The following is a 22374-nucleotide window of genomic DNA, read 5'->3' as shown; positions in this document are numbered from 1 at the left end:
GGTTGCCCATAGACCAAGCTGAGCGCAAGGTGTTGGAGTGAAGGTTAAGATAATGCCTGTGCCCGAGATGCAAGCCCCGGATGCAGCCGAGTCATTAAAGCTGTTGCCACTCAGTAATATGGTGTGAGGCAGGGTAGTGTGGGGCTTTGTTCAACCATCATGCAAACTAAATACTGGGCATCAATGTTGTGGCCAGACATGAGCCAGTGGGCTTTTCGAGGTAGCTGCAGGTGATCAAAAATGCTCTCTCCCTTTGCTACTGTCTCACTGTCATTGGGTCAAAATCCTGTGCCTCCCTCCCTAACAGCACAGTGGGTGTACCTACACCTCAGGGACTGCAGCGGTTCAAGAAGGCAGCTGACCACCACTTTCTGAAGGACAAATAGGGATGGGCAATAAATGCTGGCCTAACCAGCGACTCCCACATCCCGTAAATTAATTTTTTAAAAAGTGCCATATTTCAACATGTCATGGAAAACATACTCCAAGGACGACCCAAGGTGGCGATGTACCTTGATGACGCATTGATTACAGGGACTACAGAGCAGGAGCATCTACCAAACCTGGAAGAGGCCTTGCAGTGGTTTTCAAATTCAGGGGTGCACCTCAAAAGAGAAAAGTGCCGATTGCAAGCAAACGAGGAACCTATCCAGGATACCTGGGTGGACAAGGCCTGCATCCTGTGGAGGACAAGGTCAAAGTTATTAAAGAACTGCATATCCCATGAAATACCACCAAACCGAAATCCTTCCAGGGACTGGTCAATTATTATGGAAAATTCATCCCAAATGTGGCATCTCTTCTGTCACGATTACATCTGCTGTTGAAGAAACACCAGGTGCCACAAGATGACACTTTTGAGAAAGTAAAACGGCAGCTATTATCATCTAACATTACCATTGCAAGAAGAAACTCATACTGACATGGGACTCTGCTCCTATGGAATTGTATCGTTGGGAAGGTGGCACGGAACGGCCCATTGTCTACACGTTCAGGACTCTTTTGGATATAGAGCACTACACACAAATTGAGAAGCATGGCCCTGGCAGTCATCTTCGGTATAAACAAATTCCAGCAGTGTGTCTATGGTTGACATTTCGTGTTAGTGACTGACTACAAGCCTTTATTAAGATTGGGCGCTGCCTTAGTTGGGAACGACTACCCAGGATCCCCACAGGATTATACCGTCCTCGACACTCTGTGTTCCCTCATGGATAGGTAAGGCTTCATGTCGTCAGATCCATGGTGGCACAGTGGTTAGCACAGGGGCAGAACCCAGGTTCGATTCCAACATTGGGTGACTGTGTGGAGTTTGCACATTCTCCCCGTGTCTGTGTGGGTTTCCTCCAGGTGCTCCAGTTTTCTTCCACAGTCCAAAGGTGTGCAGGTTAGGTGGACATGGCGATGCAAAATTGCCCCTTAGTGTCCAAAGGTCAGTTGGGGTTATAAGATTACAGGGATAGGGTGGGGGAGTGGGTTTTATTAAAGGAGATAGGGTAATCTCTCCCATCACCTAGGCCCGGATGCAGAGTTGGGCCTTGTTACTGACAGCCTATGAATACTGCCTAGTGAATCGCCCTGGAGTGCGAATAGCCAACGATGACACCTGAGTCAGCTCCCGCTGCCCACACGCCTGCTCTCTTGCCAGCGTAAGATGTCCTTAAATTTCTTAGAGACCTTACTGGTATCGGCAAAACAAATCAAAGGTTGAACATAAAAGGACCCAAGATAGGAAAGAATCATAGATTCTACCGTGTGAAGAAGGAGGCCATTCGGCACGTTGAGTGTGCACCGACCCTCTGAAAGAGCACTCCATTCAAACCCACTCCCCCACCCTATCCCTGTAATCTTGTAACCACAACTAACCTTTGGACACTAAGGGGCCGTGCATCGCCATGTCCACCTAACCTGCACATCTTTGGACTGCGGAAGGAAACTGGAGCACCTGGAGGAAACCCACACAGACACGGGGAGAATGTGCAAACTCCACACAGACAGTGACCCAATGTCTGAATCAAACCTGGGTTCTGCCCCTGTGCTAACCACTGTGTCACCATGGATCTGACGACATGAAGCCTTACCTATCCATGAGGGAACACAGAGTGTCGAGGACGGTATAATCCTGTGGGGATCCTGGGTAGTCGTTCCCAACTAAGGCAGCGCTCAATCTTAATGCAGCTGCATAATGGTCACCCGGGGGTTTCCAAAATGAAGGTGCTCGCAAGGAGTTGTATTTGGTGGCCCAGGATCGACACAGATATTGTGGACCTGGTAAAACAATGTACTTTATGCCAAGAGCACCAGGCATCCCTGCACCCATGTGTGTGTGGCCAGGCAGACCGTGAGTGCAGGCACATGTGGACTTCGCTGGTCCATTTTAGGTTCTATGTTCTTTGTCTTAGTGGATGCCCATTCCAAATGAATGGAAGTACACCGTATGGCCTCGGCCCATCGAGTCTGCTCCACCAATCAATGAGATCATGGCTGATCTGATATAATTCTCAACTCCACTTCCTCGCCTTAATCTCCTAACCCTTGATTCCCTTTCTGATTAGAAATCTGTCTATCTCAGCCTGTACAGCTCTTTGCGGTAAAGAATTCCAGATTCAATACCCTCTGAGAGAAGAAATTCCTTCTCAACTCTCTTAAATGGGCGACTCCTTCCTCGGAGATTACGCCCTCTGGTCCTAGCCTCTCCCACAAGAGGAAACATCCTCTCAGCAGCGACCCTGTCAAGCCCCCTGAGAATCCTATATGTCTCAATAAGGTGACCTCTCATTCTTCTGAACTCCAATGAATACAGGCCCAACCTACTCAACCTCTCCTCATAAGAAAATCCGCCCATACCCAGAGTCAGCCTTCTGTGGGCGACCTCCAATGCCAGTATATCTTTCCTTAAATAAGGGGACCAAACCTATTCACAGTATTCCAGGTGTGCTCTAGTGCCTTGTACAGTTTTAGCGAGCCTTCCCTGTTTCTACTCTTCATTTCCTTTGAAATCAAGGCCAACATTTGCCTTGGAGTTCGATTTCCCGTATTGAGCGGGAGGAGGCTCGACAATAGGGATTCATTGGGAGGCTGACATTGTACACCGTGACTGAGGCTTATTTTTCAAGGAATGAATCCGCGTTTTGTGTTAGCCTGGCCTTGGCTGGAATTATTGCACAATGGAAAATATTTAAATCATAAACCGTTCTTCCCCTTCCATTAGAAAGACAATAATATTCAAGGGCAGAGGGAAAACAAGGCAGAATTGGAGGCCTTTTCTTCGTATTATTGAAGAACTATCTTTATTATCCCCCATGATGTCAGGATCCTATCGTCAAATGCCAGTCGGATCTCATTGAGACTGACTGATGGGGATTTCAAAGCTCTGGAATACTCTCCGTAAACTCTCCACCTCTTTAATCCCCTTATAAGATGTTCCTTAAAGCCTACCTCTTTGAGCAAGCTTTCAATCATCTGCTCTATTATATGTTGGGGTGTAAATTTTTATTTCATTGCTGCTGCTGTGAGGTGCTTTGGGAAACATCACTGAGTATTTATACAGCGTGTTGTTGTTTTTGTTTTTACATTTGGCATGTCTATAATGCAGGTCACAGAACAAAGAACAAAGAAAAGTACAGCACAGGAACAGGCCCTTCAGCCCTCCAAGCCTGCGCCGACCATGCTGCCCATTTAAACTAAAATCTTCTACACTTCCGGGGTCCGTATCCCTCTATTCCCATCCTATTCATGTATTTGTCAAGATGCCCCTTAAATGTCACTATCGTCCCTGCTGCCACCACCTCCTCCGGCAGCGAGTTCCAGGCACCCACTACCCTGTGTAAAAAAACTTGCCTTGTACATCTCCTCTAAACCTTGCCCCTCACACCTTAAACCTATGCCCCCGAGTAATTGACCCCTGTACCCTGGGAAAAAGTCTCTGACCATCCACTCTGTCTATGCCCCTCATAATTATGTAGACCTACACAGCGAAGTCTGTGCAAAATAAAAATCTGTGCTCCATTTGGGGGGAAAGAGTCGCTTAGCCCAATGGTGGAACTGTGAACATGGGTTTTTGTATGTTGTACAATTCAGCCAACGGGATAGGGGAGCCGGTTTAACAATGAAATCGTGGGGAGCCAGCACATGGATTCACCAATAACCTGACCTTTTTTGTTTGAAAAAGCAATCCTCACTTCTTCCTCTCAGGAGTTGAGACAGTCTTTCTGCCAAACTTTATCCGATCACAAAACTGGTGCTTGGTCTAAGCATCAGTTACTGATGCACAATAATTACAGGAAAAATAAAAAGGCATGTAGATCAAGCCGGGTGGCTGGGCTGCATGTACCTGCAGTACAGATATATTACTGCCAGCACTGGCTGATGCACAATCAATTGCACAAAGACTAAAGTTGGGTACAACTGTGGCTTTATTACATAGAACATAGAACAATACAGCGCAGTACAGGCCCTTCGGCCCACGATGTTGCACCAAAACAAAAGCCATCTAACCTCCACTATGCCATTATCATCCATATGTTTATCCAATAAACTTTTAAATGCCCTCAATGTTGGCGAGTTCACTACTGTAGCAGGTAGGGCATTCCACGGCCTCACTACTCTTTGCGTAAAGAACCTACCTCTGACCTCTGTCCTATATCTATTACCCCTCAGTTTAAAGCTATGTCCCCTTGTGCCAGTCATTTCCATCCGCGGGAGAAGGCTCTCACTGTCCACCCTATCCAACCCCCTGATCATTTTGTATGCCTCTATTAAGTCTCCTCTTAACCTTCTTCTCTCCAACGAAAACAACCTCAAGTCCATCAACCTTTCCTCATAAGATTTTCCCTCCATACCAGGCAACATCCTGGTAAATCTCCTCTGCACCCGCTCCAAAGCCTCCACGTCCTTCCTATAATGCGGTGACCAGAACTGTACGCAATACTCCAAATGCGGCCGTACCAGAGTTCTGTACAGCTGCAACATGAGCTCTTGACTCCGGAACTCAATCCCTCTACCAATAAAGGCCAAAACTCCAAAGGCCTTCTTCACAACCCTATCAACCTGGGTGGCAACTTTCAGGGATCTATGTACATGGACACCTAGATCCCTCTGCTCATCCACACTTTCAAGAACATTACCATTAGCCAAATATTCCGCATTCCTGTTATTCCTTCCAAAGTGAATCACCTCACACTTCTCTACATTAAACTCCATTTGCCACCTCTCAGCCCAGCTCTGCAGCTTATCTATATCCCTCTGTAACCTGCTACATCCTTCCACACTATCGACAACACCACCGACTTTAGTATCGTCTGCACATTTACTCACCCACCCTTCTGCGCCTTCCTCTAGGTCATTGATAAAAATGACAAACAGCAACGGCCCCAGAACAGATCCTTGTGGTACTCCACTTGTGACTGAACTCCATTCTGAACATTTCCCATCAACCACCACCCTCTGTCTTCTTTCAGCTAGCCAATTTCTGATCCACATCTCTAAATCACCCTCAATCCCCAGCCTCCGTATTTTCTGCAATAGCCTACCGTGGGGAACCTTATCAAACGCTTTGCTGAAATCCATATACACCACATCAACTGCTCTACCCTCGTCTACCTGTTCAGTCACCTTCTCAAAGAACTCGATAAGGTTTGTGAGGCATGACCTACCCTTCACAAAGCCATGCTGACTATTCCTGATCATATTATTCCTATCTAGATGATTATAAATCTTGTCTCTTATAATCCCCTCCAAGACTTTACCCACTACAGACGTGAGGCTCGCCGTTCTATAGTTGCCGGGGTTGTCTCTGCTTCCCTTTTTGAACAAAGGGACCACATTTGCTATCCTCCAGTCCTCTGGCACTATTCCTGCAGCCAATGATGACATAAAAATCAAAGCCAAAGGTCCAGCAATCTCTTCCCTGGCCTCCCAGAGAATCCTAGGATAAATCCCATCAGGTCCCGGGGACTTATCTATTTTCAGCCTGTCCAGAATTGCCAACACCTCTTCCCTACGTACCTCAATGCCATCTATTCTATTAGCCTGGGGCTCAGCATTCTCCTCCACAACATTATCTTTTTCCTGAGTGAATACTGACGAAAAATATTCATTTAGTATCTCGCCTATCTCTTCAGACTCCACACACAACTTCCCATCCCTGTCCTTGACTGGTCCTACTCTTTCCCTAGTCATTCGCTTATTCCTGACATACCTATAGAAAGCTTTTGGGTTTTCCTTGATCCTTCCTGCCAAATACTTCTCATGTCCCCTCCTTGCTCGTCTTAGCTCTCTCTTTAGATCCTTCCTCGCTACCTTGTAACTATCCATCGCCCCAACTGAAACTTCACACCTCATCTTCACATAGGCCTCCTTCTTCCTCTTAACAAGAGATTCCACTTCTTTGGTAAACCACGGTTCCCTCGCTCGACGCCTTCCTCCCTGCCTGACCGGTACATACTTATCAAGAACACGCAGTAGCTGATCCTTGAACAAGCTCCACTTATCCAGTGTGCCCAACACTTGCAGCCTACTTCTCCACCTTATCCCCCCCAAGTCATGTCTAATGGCATCATAATTGCCCTTCCCTCAGCTATAACTCTTGCCCTGCGGTGTATACTTATCCCTTTCCATCATTAACGTAAACGTCACCGAATTGTGGTCACTGTCCCCAAAGTGCTCTCCTACCTCCAAATCCAACACCTGGCCTGGTTCATTACCCAAAACCAAATCCAACGTGGCCTCGCCTCTTGTTGTCCTGTCAACATATTGTGTCAGGAAACCCTCCTGCACACACTGTACAAAAAACGACCCATCTAATGTACTCAAACTATATCTTTTCCAGTCAATATTTGGAAAGTTAAAGTCTCCCATAATAAGTACCCTGTTACTTTCGCTCTTATCCAGGATCATCCTCGCCATCCTTTCCTCTACATCCCTAGAACTATTTGGAGGCCTATAGAAAACTCCCAACAGGGTGACCTCGCCTTTCCTGTTTCTAACCTCAGCCCATACTACCTCGGAAGAAGAGTCCCCATCTAGCATCCTCTCCGCCACCGTAATACTGCTCTTGACTAGCAGCGCCACACCTCCCCCTCTTTTGCCTCCTTCTCTGAGCTTACTAAAACACCTAAACCCCGGAACCTGCAACATCCATTCCTGTCCCTGCTCTATCCATGTCTCCGAAATGGTCACAACATCGAAGCCCCAGGTACCAACCCATGCTGCCAGTTCCCCTACCTTATTTCGTATGCTCCTGGCATTGAAGTAGACACACTGCAAACCACCTACCTGAACACTGGACCCCTCCTGCGACGTCAAATCTGTGCTCCTGACCTCTATACTCTCATTCTCCCTTACCCTAAAACTACAATCCAGGTTCCCATGCCCCTGCTGCATTAGTTTAAACCCCCCCAAAGAGCACTAACAAATCTCCCCCCCAGGATATTTGTGCCCCTCAGGTTCAGATGTAGACCATCCTGTCTGTAGAGGTCCCACCTTCCCCAGAAAGAGCCCCAGTTATCCCGAAATCTGAATCCCTCCCGCCTGCACCATCCCTGTAGCCACGTGTTTAATTGCTCTCTCTCCCTATTCCTCATCTCACTATCACGTGGCACGGGCAACAACCCAGAGATAACAACTCTGTTTGTTCTAGTTCTGAGCTTCCATCCTAGCTCCCTGAAAGCCTGCCTGACATCCTTGTCCCCTTTCCTACCTATGTCGTTAGTGCCAATGTGGACCACGACTTGGGGCTGCTCCCCCTCCCCCTTAAGGACCCGGAAAACACGATCCGAGACATTACAGTCAGATGCGTGGCCTCCTGCTGCAGCTGCCGAAATGGCAGGGCAATGGAGGTCATGCATATTTATACAGTTCTCCGTGGGCGGAGCCAGCCGGCAGGAGCTACCGGCGAACCTGTAGTGCAGGTCCTACCTTACATCTCCTATTACAGTGGTTCACCACATTCACCCCCTGTTAAAAATGAGTCCGGCGGGGGTGACGTAAAACTATATACAATTAGTGCTATTATGTACAGTGGTAGGGAAAGAAAAGTCCATGTTGACTGGCAAAGGTTCAGCCGGTCCAGTGCTTTGGTGCTTCATTAGGAGCGGCGTAACGGAGGCGGCGAAGTCGGTGCTGGCGGTGGTGGAGGTGGCACCGATGGCGGTGCTGATGCTGGCCAGTCATCGGGAACTCCGGGAGTGTGCAGAAGTCCTCTTCGTCCTCTTGTGTGGAAAAGGGAAGCGGGGGGGGGGGGGGGGGGGGGGGGGGGCTAATATTGGCGGCGCGGTGGGAGGTGGGGGGGTGGGGGGTGTTGGGGTGGAACCTGACGGTACCAGGTCCTTGAGTGAGACAGTATCTTGGCGGCCATCGGGGAACTCAACGTAGGCATATTGAGGGTTGGCGTGGAGCAGGTGAACCCTGTCCACCAAAGAGTCCGCCTTGTGGAGTCGGACGTGCCTACGGAGAAGGACCGGTCCTGGAGCAGCGAGCCAAGTCGGGAGCGACACCCCGGATGTGGACTTCCTGGGGAAGGTAAAAACACTTTCATGGGGTGTGTTATTAGTGGCGGTGCACAATAGTGACCGGATGGAGTGTAGAGCGTCAGGGAGGACCTCCTGCCAGCGCGAGGCTGGGAGGTTCCTGGACTGTAGGGCCAGTTGGACGGCCCTGCAAACCGTCCCATTCTCCCGTTCTACTTGCCCGTTTCCCCGGGGGTTGTAGCTGGTCATCCTGCTGGAGGCTATACCCCTGCTGAGCAGGAACTGACGCAGCTCATCGCTCATGAATGAGGATCCCCTGTCACTGTGGATGTAGGCGGGGAAACTGAACAGAGCGAAGGTGGTGCTGAGGGCCTTGATGACGGTGGCAGACGTCATATCGGGGCATGGGATGGCGAAGGGGAATCTGGAGTACTCATCGACCACACTGAGAATGTATGTGTTACGGTCAGTGGAGGGGAGGGGCCCTTTGAAATCTACGCTGAGGCGTTCAAAGGGGCGGGAAGCCTTCACCAGGCGCGCACGGTCCGGCCGGTCGAAGTGCGGCTCTCCGCACACACTTGACAGTCCCTGGTGACTGTCCTTACTTCCTCGACAGAGTAGGGCAGATTGCGAGCTTTGACCAGATGGTACAATCGAGTGACCCCCGGGTGACAAAGTCTGTCGTGTAGGGCCTGAAGTTGTTCCACTTGTGCGCTGGCACATGTACCTTGGGAGAGGGCGTCTGGGGGCTCGTTGAGATTACCGGGGTGATACAAGATCTTGTAATTATAGGTGGAGAGCTCGATTCTCCACCGCAAGATTCTATCATTTTTGATCTTGCCCCGCTGTGTGTTATTGAACGTTGGTCCATAAGGAGAGTGAATCTCTTACCGGCCAGCCGCAGAATCTCCAATGCCGCACAGCTTCAACGATAGCTTGGGCCTCCTTTTCGACGGATGAGTGTCGAATTTCAGAGGCATGAAGGGTGCGGGAAAAGAATGCCACGGGTCTGCCTGACTGGTTTAGAGTGGCGGCAAGGGTGATGTCTGAAGCGTCACTTTCTACTTGGAAAGGCAGTGACTCGTCCACTGCGCGCATCCCGGCCTTGGCGATGTCTGCTCTGATGCGGGCGAAAGCGTGTTGTGCCTCGACCGCGAGGGGGAATTGGGTGGACTGAATGAGTGGGCGGGCCTTGTCCGCATAGTTTGGGACCCACTGAGCGTAGTAGGAAAAGAACCCCAGGCAGCGTTTGAGGGCCTTGGGCCAGTGGGGGAGGGGAAGTTCCATGAGGGGGCGCATGCGGTCGGGGTCGGGCCCGAGAAGTCAGTTTTGGACTATATAACCGAGAACGGCTAACCGGGTCGTGCTGAACACACACTTCTCTTTGTTGTAGGTCAGGCAGTGCGGAGGAAGTTATCGAGGTTGGCGTCGTGGTCCTGCTGGTCATGGCCACAGATGGTGACATTATCTAAGTACGGAAACGTGGCCCGCAAACCGTACTGGTCGACCATTCGGTCCATCTCTCTTTGGAAGAACGAGACCTCATTTGTGACACCGAAAGGGACCCTAAGGAAGTGGTAGAGGCGACCGTCTGCTTCGAAGGCCGTGTATGGCCGGTCCGACATCTGGATGGGGAGCTGGCGGTAGGCGGATTTCAGGTCAATTTTTGAGAAGACCCGGTTCTGCGCAATCTGATTCACCATATCAGATATGTGTGGGAGGGGGTACGCGTCGAGCTGCGTGTACCGATTGATGGTCTGGCTGTAGTCCATGACCATCCTATGTTTCTCCCCAGTTTTAACCACTACCACTTGGGCTCTCCAGGGGCTGTTGCTGGCCTTGATAATACCCTTCTTAAGCAGCTGCTGGACTTCTGACCTGATGAAGGCCTTGTCCTGGGTGCTGTACCGTCTGCTCCTAGTGGCAATGGACTTGCAATCCGCAGTTAGTTTGGCAAAAAGGGAGGGGGGATCGACCTTGAGGGTCGCGAGGCTGCAAACGGGAAGGGGGGGTAAGGGCCCGCCGAATTTGAGGGTGAGGCTCTGGAGGTTGCACTGGAAGTCCAGGCCCAACAGGAGTGCAGCGCAGAGATTAGGAAGGACATAGAGGCGGAAGTTACTAAATTCTACGCCCTGGACAGTGAGGGTGACTGTACAAAAGCCTCGGATCGGGACGGAGTGGGATCCGGATGCTAGGGAGATCCTTTGATTGGCAGGGTGGACCACAAGGGAGCAGCACCTTACCGTATCTGGGTGAACGAACCTTTTGGTGCTCCCAGAGTCCAGCAGGCATGAGTTCGCGTGGCCGTTGATTTTATCCATCGTCGACGTGGTGGCCAGGTTGTGCGGGCGAGATTGGTCCAGCGTCATCGAAGCGAGCTGCGGGTAGCCATCGGATGCTTTGGGTGGCGAGCGTGTGCGGTTCCGATGTCGGGTTGTCCGGAGACCCTGTGGGGGACAAGATGGCGGCGACCCTGGTGTGCACATTGCAGGGTCGGGACAAGATGGCGGCGCCCATGGTGCACATATTGCGGGGTCGGGACAAGATGGGGGGCGCCCATGGACCTGGGAGGAGAAGATGGCGGCTCCCATTGTGCGTCTGGCGTGGGGGGAGGGGGCGATAGCGGGCACGATCGCAGCGACTGCGTGGGCCTGGCACACAGCCACAAAGTGGCCCTTTTTACTGCAGGCTTTACAAACTGCACTGCGGGCCGGGCAGTGTTGGCGGGGGCGCTTCTGCTGACTGCAGAAGTAGCAGCGGGGACCCCCGGGGTGCGCGGATCGGCGTGCGGCACAGGCATATTGGGAAGCAGGGCCCCGGCTGAGGGGGTCATCGGCGGGGTCCAGGAGGGGTAGGAAGGAGTAGAAGGGTGGGCAGTGCGGTGTGAGGGGTACGATTGTACGTTACGGGATGCGACCGTCATGGAGAACGGCAAGGTTTTCGTCTCCGCCAGTTCGAGCGTGGCCCCTTCCAGTAATCGTTCTCGGATGCGGTCTGACGCAATCCCCGTCACGAAGGCATGAGGAGATTTACATGTTCGGCGGCCGTAACGGCCTGACAGTCACAGTCCCGGACGAGTGGAATTAGGGTCCGCCAGAAGACTTTTATGGACTCACCAGGTAGTTGTGAGCGGGTGGCGAATACATGCCTGGTGAAGAGAGTGTTCGCCTTCTGCGCGTAGTGTTCCTTAAGGAGTTCCATTGCTTTTGTGTAATTCGTGGCGTCTTGGATCAACGGGAACACGCTAGAGCTCAGTCTGGAGTACAGGACGTTTATCTTCTGAGCCTCCATTGGCTCGGGGTCCGCAGCCTTGATGTAGGCCTCAAAACATGCTGGCCAGTGAGTAAAGTCTTTTCTGGCGTCAGGCAAGTGCGGATCCAGCTGCAGGCGATCGGGCTTAATTCTGATATCCATTCTGTGGAAAATCTGACTGTAATAAATTGATGCACAATCAATTGCACAAAGACTAAAGTTGGGTACAACTGTGGCTTTATTACAGTCAGATGCGTGGCCTCCTGCTGCAGCTGGCGAAATGGCAGGGCACTGGAGGTCATGCATATTTATACAGTTCTCCGTGGGCGGAGCCAGCCAGCAGGAGCTACCGGCGAACCTGTAGTGCAGGTCCTACCTTACATCTCCTATTGCAGTGGTTCACCACAGTGGCGAAGCACATGCATGTCCTGCTGTATAAAAATGACATCACTACAGCACCACGGAGCAGCAATCAGTGTTTCAGCAAATTTATATTAAAAAATACAACTTCAGCAATCTATTTCCACTCTGGCCTACATTGCCTGCCATTGTCGGATTTTTATTTATTTTGAATACTCACCACAAAACAAGGCCCAGCAGAAAACTTCAAACATTCATCCAACAGCTTCATCCGGAGGTTCCGGACATCGGAATCATAGACATCATCTGGATCCACTCCCATGTAAGCATCGATTGCCTGTGAATTTGACATACAGGCAGGTTATTGGTTTGCTGCCGGCCCACGCAATGCTGAAACCCAAGTCACCTTCCCAGGGAAGTTGGCACATGCAGGGCACCAACTTGGCAAGGACACGGACAATCTGCTCTTCCCAAACTTTCATCTTCCTCAGGCCACCAGCTAAAGTCAGGGTGTGGTTCCAAAGATGTCAGCAGTTATTTTCCACCCAACCAAGTTGCTGCTCTACAGGTGAAAGCCTGGGTATTAACAGGAGGTAATAGTCCTGGGTATTAACAGGAGGTAATAGTCCTGGGTATGAACAGGAGGTAAGAATCCTGGGTATGAACAGGAGGTAATAGTCCTGGGTATTAACAGGAGGTAATAGTCCTGGGTATTAACAGGAGGTAAGAGTCCTGGGTATTAAAAGGAGGTAATAGTCCTGGGTATTAACAGGAGGTAATAGTCCTGGGTATTAACAGGAGGTAATAGTCCTGGGTATTAACAGGAGGTAAGAGTCCTGGGTATTAAAAGGAGGTAATAGTCCTGGGTATTAACAGGAAGTAATAGTCCTGGCTATTAACAGGAGGTAATAGTCCTGGGTATTAACAGGAGGTAATAATCGGGGGTATTAACAGGTGGTAAGAGTCCTGGGTATCAACAGGAGGTAAGAGTCCTGGGTATTAACAGGAGGTAAGAGTCCTAGGTATTAACAGGAGGTAAGAGTCCTGGGTATTAACAGGAGGGAAGAGTCCTGGGTATTAACAGGAGGTAAGAATCCTGGGTATTAACAGGAGGTAATAGCCCTGGGTATTAACAGGAGGTAAGAGTCCTGGGTATTAACAGGAGGTAATAGTCCTGGGTATTAACAGGAGGTAAGAGTCCTGGGTACTAACAGGAGGTAATAGTCCTGGGTATTAACAGGAGGTAATAGTCCTGGGTATTAACAGGAGGTAAGAATCCTGGGTATTGACAGGCGGTAATAATCCTGGGTATTAAAAGGAGGTAATAGTCCTGGGTATTAACAGGAAGTAATAGTCCTGGCTATTAACAGGAGGTAATAGTCCTGGGTATTAACAGGAGGTAAGAGTCCTGGGTATTAACAGGAGGTAATAGTCCTGGGTATTAGCAGGAGGGAATAGTCCTGGGTATTAACAGGAGGAGGTAAGACTCCTGGATATTAGCAGGAGGTAATATTCCTGGGTATTAACAGGAGGAGGTAAGAGTCCTGGGTATTAGCAGGAGGTAATAGTCCTGGATATTAACAGAAGGAGGTACGAGTCCTGGGTATTAGCAGGAGGTAAGAGTCCTGGGTATTAACAGCAGGTAAGAGTCCTGGGTATTAACAGCAGGTAAGAGTCCTGGGTATTAGCAGGAGGTAATAGTCCTGGGTATTAACAGGAGGAGGTAAGAGTCCTGGGTATTAACAGCAGGTAAGAGTCCTGGGTATTAGCAGGAGGTAAGAGTCCTGGGTATTAGCAGGAGGTAAGAGTCCTGGGTATTAACAGCAGGTAAGAGTCCTGGGTATTAACAGGAGGTTACTTAGGATGGAGGGTCCGAGGGTTGCAGAGTTTCAAATGGGAAACCTAAAGATCTGACTTTCCCCACACACTGTGGCATTTCAGTCTCCCTATTTGTCAGTGACATGTTCCCTGCAGAAAGTCAGCCTGATTTACAGGTTTAGCTTCCATTTGGGCAGGGAAGATTCCAGAGCCAGTCAGTCCAAGGTTATGGAGAGGGATCTGATCCCTGGCCAGAGGGAGGGGAAGCAATTTCTTGCCATGGAGGGAGATGGGGGGGGAGATACGTTTAAAATCTTTTCATGGGATGTTGACATCACAGGCAAGGCCAACATTTCTTGCCCATCTAGTAGTTCCGGCAGCTCCGAAACACCGAAAATCGGCACCGATGGACATGGCGCCATCCTCAAACCCACAATTTCTGACAGTGTATTGAAAATAGACGTCCAGAATCCCCCTAGCTTCAGGCAAGACAAAGACATATGGACATGATTTGCAGGCACCCTTGCACACCTCTCACATTTAGTACTTCACCTCAGGGAAGAATCCATTCATACACTGGGAGTAATATTGGCCCTCTGCAACAAATTAAACCGTATTTGACTCATCCTGGCACAGGATGCTGTTTGAATCCATCCGGGGCATAATTTCACTCCAGGTCGGCCCCCCCACACACACACACACATACATACGTACGCTATCCCCAGCTCCTCCTCCCATTTCCATCTCCTCCACTGGCACCTTCTCCGTTTCCAACAATCACCCATAAACATCCATAATCCTCCCTTCCCCGACTCAGGACTTCCTGAGTTAGCAACTGATCCAGTAGCGTATACTTTGGCAGCTGAGGGAACGAGGGTAGCTCCTCATATACACAATCTTGCATCTGTGTGTACCTAAATTCACTCCTACTCGGCAGCTGGAACTTCCTCTGCAACTCTTCCAGTCTTGCGAACCTCCCATCTACAAACAGAGCCCTTACCCGCTCTACCCCTTCCCTATGCCAGCTCCTGTACATCGTGTCGATCCCTGCTGATGCCTGCATATTGTAAAATAGATTAAAAGGTTTTGATCGTCCATGCCTGAAGTATTGCTTGTAGATTTAGTCCCAGCACACAGTGAAAGTCCTGAGGAAGCTGCAGCAAAGAACCAGGATGAATTGGAGCAAAATTCTTCAGAGAAACATTGATTAGAGTGGATATAAATTCAGAATTAAGAAGGGATTGGAATCAATCTGTTTGGATAGGTTACTTGAAATTTGTAGGGATGACAGAACTAGGAGGCTTGCATATAAAATCCTTAAAATCAAGTTAGATGCAGGCAATATATATTTACCTCTGCCAAGTTACTGGCATCTAGAATAAGCAATAATTCCCACATATCCTGTTAATTATCTTTAATTCATCATTCTGTAGCTTGCAACATGGTCTGCTGTTCAGTTCTCCTGACCCATATTTATCTGTCAACCAACATCACTAAAATCAGAATCCCTACAGTGCAGGGAGAAGTCATTCGGCCTATCGAGGCTACACTAACCCTCTGAAAGAGCACGCTGCCTAGGCCAGCGACCCCACCCCATCTCTGTAACCCCACCTAACCTTTTGGACAATGTGCCATGGCCAATCCACCTAACCTGCACATCTTTGGACTTTGGGAGGAAACCTGAGCACCCGGAGGAAACCCATGCAGACGGGGGAGGGGGGAAGAGAGAATGTCTCTCTCACACAGACAGTCACCCCAGGCTGGAATTTAACCCGGGACCCTGCTGCTAACCATTGTGTCGCCTTTATTTTTCAGTGCTGTTTTTTGGGAGCTTGCTTTGCTCAGATTGGTTGCCATGTTTCCAACATTACAACAGAGACTAGATTTCAAAATACTTAATTGGCTGTAAAGCTCTTTGGCCTATCCTGATGCTGTGAAAGGTAATAGACAAATACAAGTCTTTTTGTCTCCTTCCTTTTGATTGTTACCTGGAACTCCAGTCCATGCTTGTGTCTGCAGTATTCTCGCAGTTTTGGATAAACCCGTTCCCTCAAGGCCTTTCTCTCAGCTCCTGCATCTGAGAAATGGTAGATGAAATAAAACAGCAACAAAATATGTGTGGGTGTCAACATCAGTGACATTTAGACTGGAACATTATATTTCTCTATGTGTACATCTGTAAACATACCATGTATAAAAAACCTTCTTTAAAATAAAAAAATAGACTGGAACATTATTTATGAAGTGTAATGGTACCAGAATATTAAAACATCCAACTGGTAAAAAAAAAAGTTATGGGTTCATAGAATCATAGAAGTTTACAGCATGGAAACAGACCCTTCGGCCCAACCAGTCCATGCCGCCCAGTTTTTACCATTAAGCTAGTCCCAGTTGCCCGCACTTGGCCCATAACCCTCTATACCCATCTTACCCATGTAACTATCTAAATGTTTTTTAAAAGACACAATTGTACCCGCCTCTACTACTACCTCTGGCAGCCCATTCCAGACACTCACTACCCTCTGAGTGAAGAAATTGCCCCTCTGGGCCCTTCTGAATCTCTCCCCTCTCACCTTAAACCTATGCCCTCTAGTTTTAGACTCCCCTACCTTTGGGAAAAGATGTTGACTATCTACCTTATCCATGCCCCTCATTATTTTATAGACCTCTATAAGATCACCCCTAAGCCTCCTACGCTCCAGGGAAAAAAGTCCCAGTCTATCCAGCCTCTCCTTATAACTCAAACCATCAAGTCCCAGTAACATCCTAGTACATCTTTTCTGCACTCTTTCTAGTTTAATAATATCCTTTCTATAATAGGGTGACCAGAACTGCACACAGTATTCCAAGTGTGGCCGTACCAATGTCTTGTACAACTTCAACAAGACGTCCCAACTCCTGTATTCAATGTTCTGACCAATGAAACCAAGCATGCCGACTGCCTTCTTCACCACCCTGTCCACCTGCGACTCCACCTTCAAGGAGCTATGAACCTGTACTCCTAGATCTCTTTGTTCTATAACTCTCCCCAACGCCATACCATTAACTGAGTAGGTCCTGGCCTGATTCGATCTGCCAAAATGCATCACCTCACATTTATCTAAATTAAACTCCATCTGCCATTCGTTGGCCTAATTGATCAAGATCCCGTTGCAATCCTAGATAACCTTCTTCACTATCCACTGTGCCACCAATCTTGGTGTCATCTGCAAACTTACTAACCATGCCTCCTAAATTCTCATCCAAATCATTAATATAAATCACAAATAACAGTGGACCCAGCACCGATCCCTAAGGCACACCACTGGTCACAGGCCTCCAGTTTGAAAAACAACCCTCTACAACCACCCTCTGCCTTCTGTCGTCCAGCCAATTTTGAATCCAATTGGCAACCTCACCCTGGATCCCGTGAGCTTTAACCTTCTGCAACAACCTACCATGCGGTACCTTGTCAAAGGCTTTGCTAAAGTCCATGTAGACAACGTCTACTGCACTGCCCTCATCTACCTTCTTGGTCACCCCCTCAAAAAACTCAATCAAATTTGTGAGACATGATTTTCCACGCACAAAGCCATGCTGACTGCCCCGAATCAGTCCTTGCCTCTCTAAATGCTTGTAGATCCTGTCTCTCAGAATACCTTCTAGCAACTTACCTACTACAGACGTTAGGCTCACCGGTCTGTAGTTCCCAGGCTTTTCCCTGCTGCCCTTCTTAAACAAGGGCACAACATTCGCCACTCTCCAATCTTCAGGCACCTCACCTGTGGCTGCCGATGATTCAAATATCTCTGTTAGGGGACCCGCAATTTCCTCCCTATCCTCCCACAACATCCTGGGATACATTTCATCAGGTCCCGGGGATTTATCTACCTTGATGCGCTTTAAGACTTCCAGCACCTCCTCCTCTGTAATATGCACACTTCTCAAGACATCACTATTTATTTCCCTTAGTTTCCTAACATCCATGCCTTTCTCCACCGTGAATACCGATGAGAAATATTCATTCAGGATCTCACCCAACTCTTGTGGCTCTGCACATAGATGCCCTTGTTGATCCTTAAGAGGCCCTACTCTGTCCCTAGTTACTCTTTTCCCCTTTATGTATTTGTAGAATCTCTTTGGATTCTCCCTTGCATTATTTGCCAAAGCAATTTCATGTCCCCTTTTTGCCCTCCTGATTTCCCTCTTAACTCTATTTTGACAATCTCTATACTCTTCAAGGGATCCACTTGATCCCAGTTGCTTATGTACGTCATATGCCTCCTTCTTCTTTTTGACCAGAGTCTCAATATCTCGAGTCATCCAGGGTTCCCTACTTCTACCAGCCTTGCCCTTCACTCTAAAGGGAATGTGCTTACCCTGCACCCTGGTTAACACATTTTTAAAAGCCTCCCATTTACCAGCCGTCCCTTTGCCTGCCAACAGTCTCCCCCAATCTACCTCTGCAAGTTCCTGTCTGATACCATCAAAATTGGCCTTGCCCCAATTAAGAATTTTAACTCTTGGGCCAGACCTATCATTCTCCATAGCTATCTTAAAACTAATGGAGTTATGGTCACTTGTCCCAAAGTGATCTCTCACTAGCACTTCTGTCACTTGCCCTTCCTTATTTCCCAAGACGAGGTCAAGTTTTGCCCCCTCTCTAGTCGGTCCATCCACATACTGAATGAGAAATTCCTCCTGAATACACTCAACAAATTTCCCTCCATCCAAGCCCCTAATGCTATGGCTGTCCCAGTCAATGTTGGGAAAGTTAAAGTCCCCTACTACTACCACCCTATTATTCTTGCAGCTATCTGTAATCTCCTTACATATTTGCTCCTCCATTTCCCGCTGACTATTTGGGGGCCTGTAGTACAGTCCTACCAAGGTGATCTCTCCCTTCTTATTTTTCAGTTCCACCCATTTGACTTAGTGGGCGAACCCTCGGATATATCCCCTCTTACTGCCGTGATGTTCTCCCGAATCAAAAACGCCACTCCCCCTCCTCTCTTACCTCCTGTTCTATCCTTTCTATAGCATCTGTACCCCGGAACATTGAGCTGCCAGTCCTGCCCCTCCCTTAGCCATGTTTCAGTCATAGCTATAATATCCCAGTCCCATGTGCCCATCCATGCCCTGAGTTCATCCGCTTTGCCCGTCAGGCCCCTTGCATTGAAATAAATGCAGTTTAATGTAGACCTTCCTTGCTCTCTGCCCTGCTTTCTCAGGTCATGCTTTACACACTCTCCCTTCCTGCCTTTTGTTTCTGTCCCCACTGACTTCCTACATCGGTTCCCATCCCCCTGCCACATTAGTTTAAATCCTCCCCAACTGCACTAGCAAACACACCCCTGAGAACATTGGTTCCGGTCCCACCCAGATGCAGACCGTCCGATTTGTACAGGTCCCACCTCCCCCAGAATCGGTCCCAATGTCCCAGGAATTTGAAACCCTCCCTCTTGCACCATCTCTCAAGCCACGTATTCATCCTAGCTATCCTGTCATTCCTACTCTGACTATCACGTGGCACTGGTAGAAATCCTGAGATTACTACCTTTGAGGTCCTACTTTTTAGTTTAACTCCTAACTCCCTAAATTCAGCTTGGAGGACCTCATCCCGTTTTTTACCTATATCGTTGGTGCCTATATGCACCACGACAGCTGGCTGTTCACCCTCCCCCTCCAGAATGCCCTGCAGCCGCTCCGAGACATCCTTGACCCTTGCAGGATGAGAAAGAAGAAAACAGGGAGGAAACTAGACTGACCTGATTTAAAAAAAAAAGAAAATTAAACCCAACAGGAATGAAATGTGGGGCTTTCTGTGAGAGCTCACTGAATAAATCCACTGTGCAGTGTAGCATGAACCGCAGGGAAAGCAAGGCATGCAAAACAACCATCTCTACTCCTGTTGGAAAATGCACCTTTTGGGGTGCAATGTAAAAATTGAATCAGGCTGGGCTCTGATTTCCCCCACAATGTACATAGATTACTCCCAGATGTTCACCTTCCAACTTCATCCATGAAGAGTTTGGCCACCAGGGGGAGACAGTAAATGCCAGTGCGAGTCAGCACCGTGAGAGGTTATAATAATAAATTATAATCTTTATTATTTTCACAAATAGCCTTACATTAACACTGCAATGAATTTACAGTGAAAATCTCCTAGTCAGGTGCCTCTTCGGGTGTACACAGAGGGAGAATTCAAAATGTCCAATTCACCTAACAGCACGTCTTTCAGGACTTGTGGGAGGAAACCGGAGCACCCGGACAAAACTCACACAGGCACAGGGAGAACGTGTACACTCCACACAGACAGTGACCCAAGCCGGGAATTGAACCTGGGGCCCTGGCACTGTGAAGCAACAATGCTAACCACTGTGCTACCGTGCCACCCAGGGGAGAAATGGATAAGAAAACATAGAAAGGTGCATGAAAGCACCAAAAACAGACTGGCATCAGCAATGGAGGGGCATTGTTCTCACAATATCACCTACTATCAAAGCCTTATGATAGTTTATTCTGGTGCAGGTGATATGAAAGGGTCAGAACTCAAGTACTACACAACAAGACTGTTTAGTTTGCGCCACCAGACACTTTTTCTCATGTCCCGTGCAAAACCCTATATCCCAAAGTAAGTAGCTTACTTGACAATGTCTTCACCAATCTACCTCCTGCAGACACTAGGCAACATTTTACAAGACCCATGCGGAGGTGGGTTTGGAGACAGGACTGGAAGGAAATAGGAAAGGTTGATGTTGTATCAGAGCCTGGAGCGTTCCCACCCCGGTCAATCTTACTGGAGGCGGGTGATCAAGTTAAGGGGCTACCTGTCCGGCAATGATGGGTGGTCAATAATTATCAGTTGAGGATGATTAAGCAGACAGGGAGGGCTCCATTTTCTACTAACCAAAGCCAGACTGTTCAGATTGAGTCTCTATGAATATATTAAAAATGATAACATTATAAACTTAATTTTAATCCAAGCAGTGTAAAATTTGAAGTTCGATAAACCCTTGCTGATTTACTTCAAGCAGTTTAGATTCTCGCAAAAACAATTAATCCAAGAAATTAACACATGAAAAACCTGGCCTTCTATTCAGTGTGCCCGCCCTGAATCCTGGCCATTACTTATCCCTCAACCAACATCACCTCACCATTCACCTATCACCTCTGTGCTCGTTGACCTACACCTTCCATCGGTCAAGCAGTTTCTTGATTGTAAAAATTTCAGCCTCGTTTTCAAATCCCTCCATAGTCTCACCCCCTCCACACCCAGATGGCCCCCACAGCCCTCCGGAGGTACCGGTCTTTATCTAACTCTGTCCTCTTGAGCATCTCCGATTTTAATTGCTCCACAACACGTGGTCACTAGTTGCCTATCTCTCTTTCCTCCGTTAAGACCCACCTCCTTTGACCAAAGCTGTGGTCAGCTGATGTAATATCTCCTAATGTGGCTTGGTGTCATAGTGCTCCTGTGAAGCCTCTGGAGACGTTTCAGAGTGTTAAATGTGCTGTATGGACAGCTGGTTTGTGATGCAGAGGGAGGCCAGCAGAGCAGGTTCAATTCCCGTACCAGCTGAGGTTATCCATGAAGGCCCTGTCTTCTCAACCCTGCCTCTCGCCTGAGGTGTGGTGATCCTCAGGTTAAATCACGGCCAGTCATCTCTCCCCCTCAAAGGGGAAAGCATCCTCTGGGACTCTGGCAACTTTACCTTTTACGGGGCAGTACGGTGGGGCAATGATTAGCATTGCAGTCTCACGGTGCCGAGGTCCCAGGTTTGAACTCGGCCCTGGGTCACTGTCCGTGCGGAGTTTGCACATTCTCCCCATGTTTGGGTGGGTTTCGCCCACACAACACAAAGATGTGCAGGGTAGGTAGATTGGCCTCGCTAAATTGCCCCTTAATTGGAAAAAATGAATTGGGTATTCTAAATTTCTTTAATAAAAACTTTACCTTTTGTCATGATATGCAGACATGCAGATAATTTTTAAAAAAAATAATTTTTATGAAAGGCTTTCATAAAATATCAATAACAAAATAAGAAAAAAGAACCCAACAGGGTTAAGTACAAAACACAATCTAAAAAAGCAACCCCCCAAACCCTGCCCCGCTGTACATAAATAATAAATTAACATTTATTACACAACAGGTGTATACATCCCCTCAAACCCTCCAGTGTAAATAACATAAACAAAAATAAAGTAACCCCCCCCCACCCCCACCCCCTGCTGCCATTGACCAATATCTATCGTTCTGCCAGAAAGTCTAAGAACGGTTGCCACCGCCTAACGAACCCTTGTACCGACCCTCTCAAGGCAATTTTCACCCTCCCCAATTAATGAACCCTGCCATATCGCGGATCCAGGATTCCACGCTTGGGGGCCTCGCATCCTTCCACTGAAGAAGAATCCTTTGCCGGGCTACCAGGGACACAAAGGCCAGAATTCCGGCCTCTTTCGCCTCCTGCATTCCCGGCTCCTCTGCCACCCCAAA

General features: G+C 48.5%; 1 protein-coding gene across 1 annotated transcript in view; it reads right to left on the bottom strand.

Moving 5' to 3' along the window:
• LOC140391993 (NACHT and WD repeat domain-containing protein 2-like) overlaps nt 1–22374 on the bottom strand; it is a 60411-nt gene that overhangs the window by 36707 nt on the left and 1330 nt on the right. Inside the window, exons 2-3 of the mRNA XM_072477114.1 lie at nt 15887–15975; nt 12301–12417 (exon numbers count right to left, since the gene is read on the bottom strand). Of these exons, the coding sequence (XP_072333215.1) occupies nt 12301–12417; nt 15887–15975 (206 nt within the window). The remainder of the gene's footprint in view (nt 1–12300; nt 12418–15886; nt 15976–22374) is intronic.

The sequence above is a fragment of the Scyliorhinus torazame genome, chromosome 15, assembly GCF_047496885.1.
Source record: "Scyliorhinus torazame isolate Kashiwa2021f chromosome 15, sScyTor2.1, whole genome shotgun sequence".
Taxonomy (NCBI): domain Eukaryota; kingdom Metazoa; phylum Chordata; class Chondrichthyes; order Carcharhiniformes; family Scyliorhinidae; genus Scyliorhinus; species Scyliorhinus torazame.
Note: the sequence above shows the minus strand (reverse complement) of the source record. Positions and strands in the feature narration are given on the sequence as shown.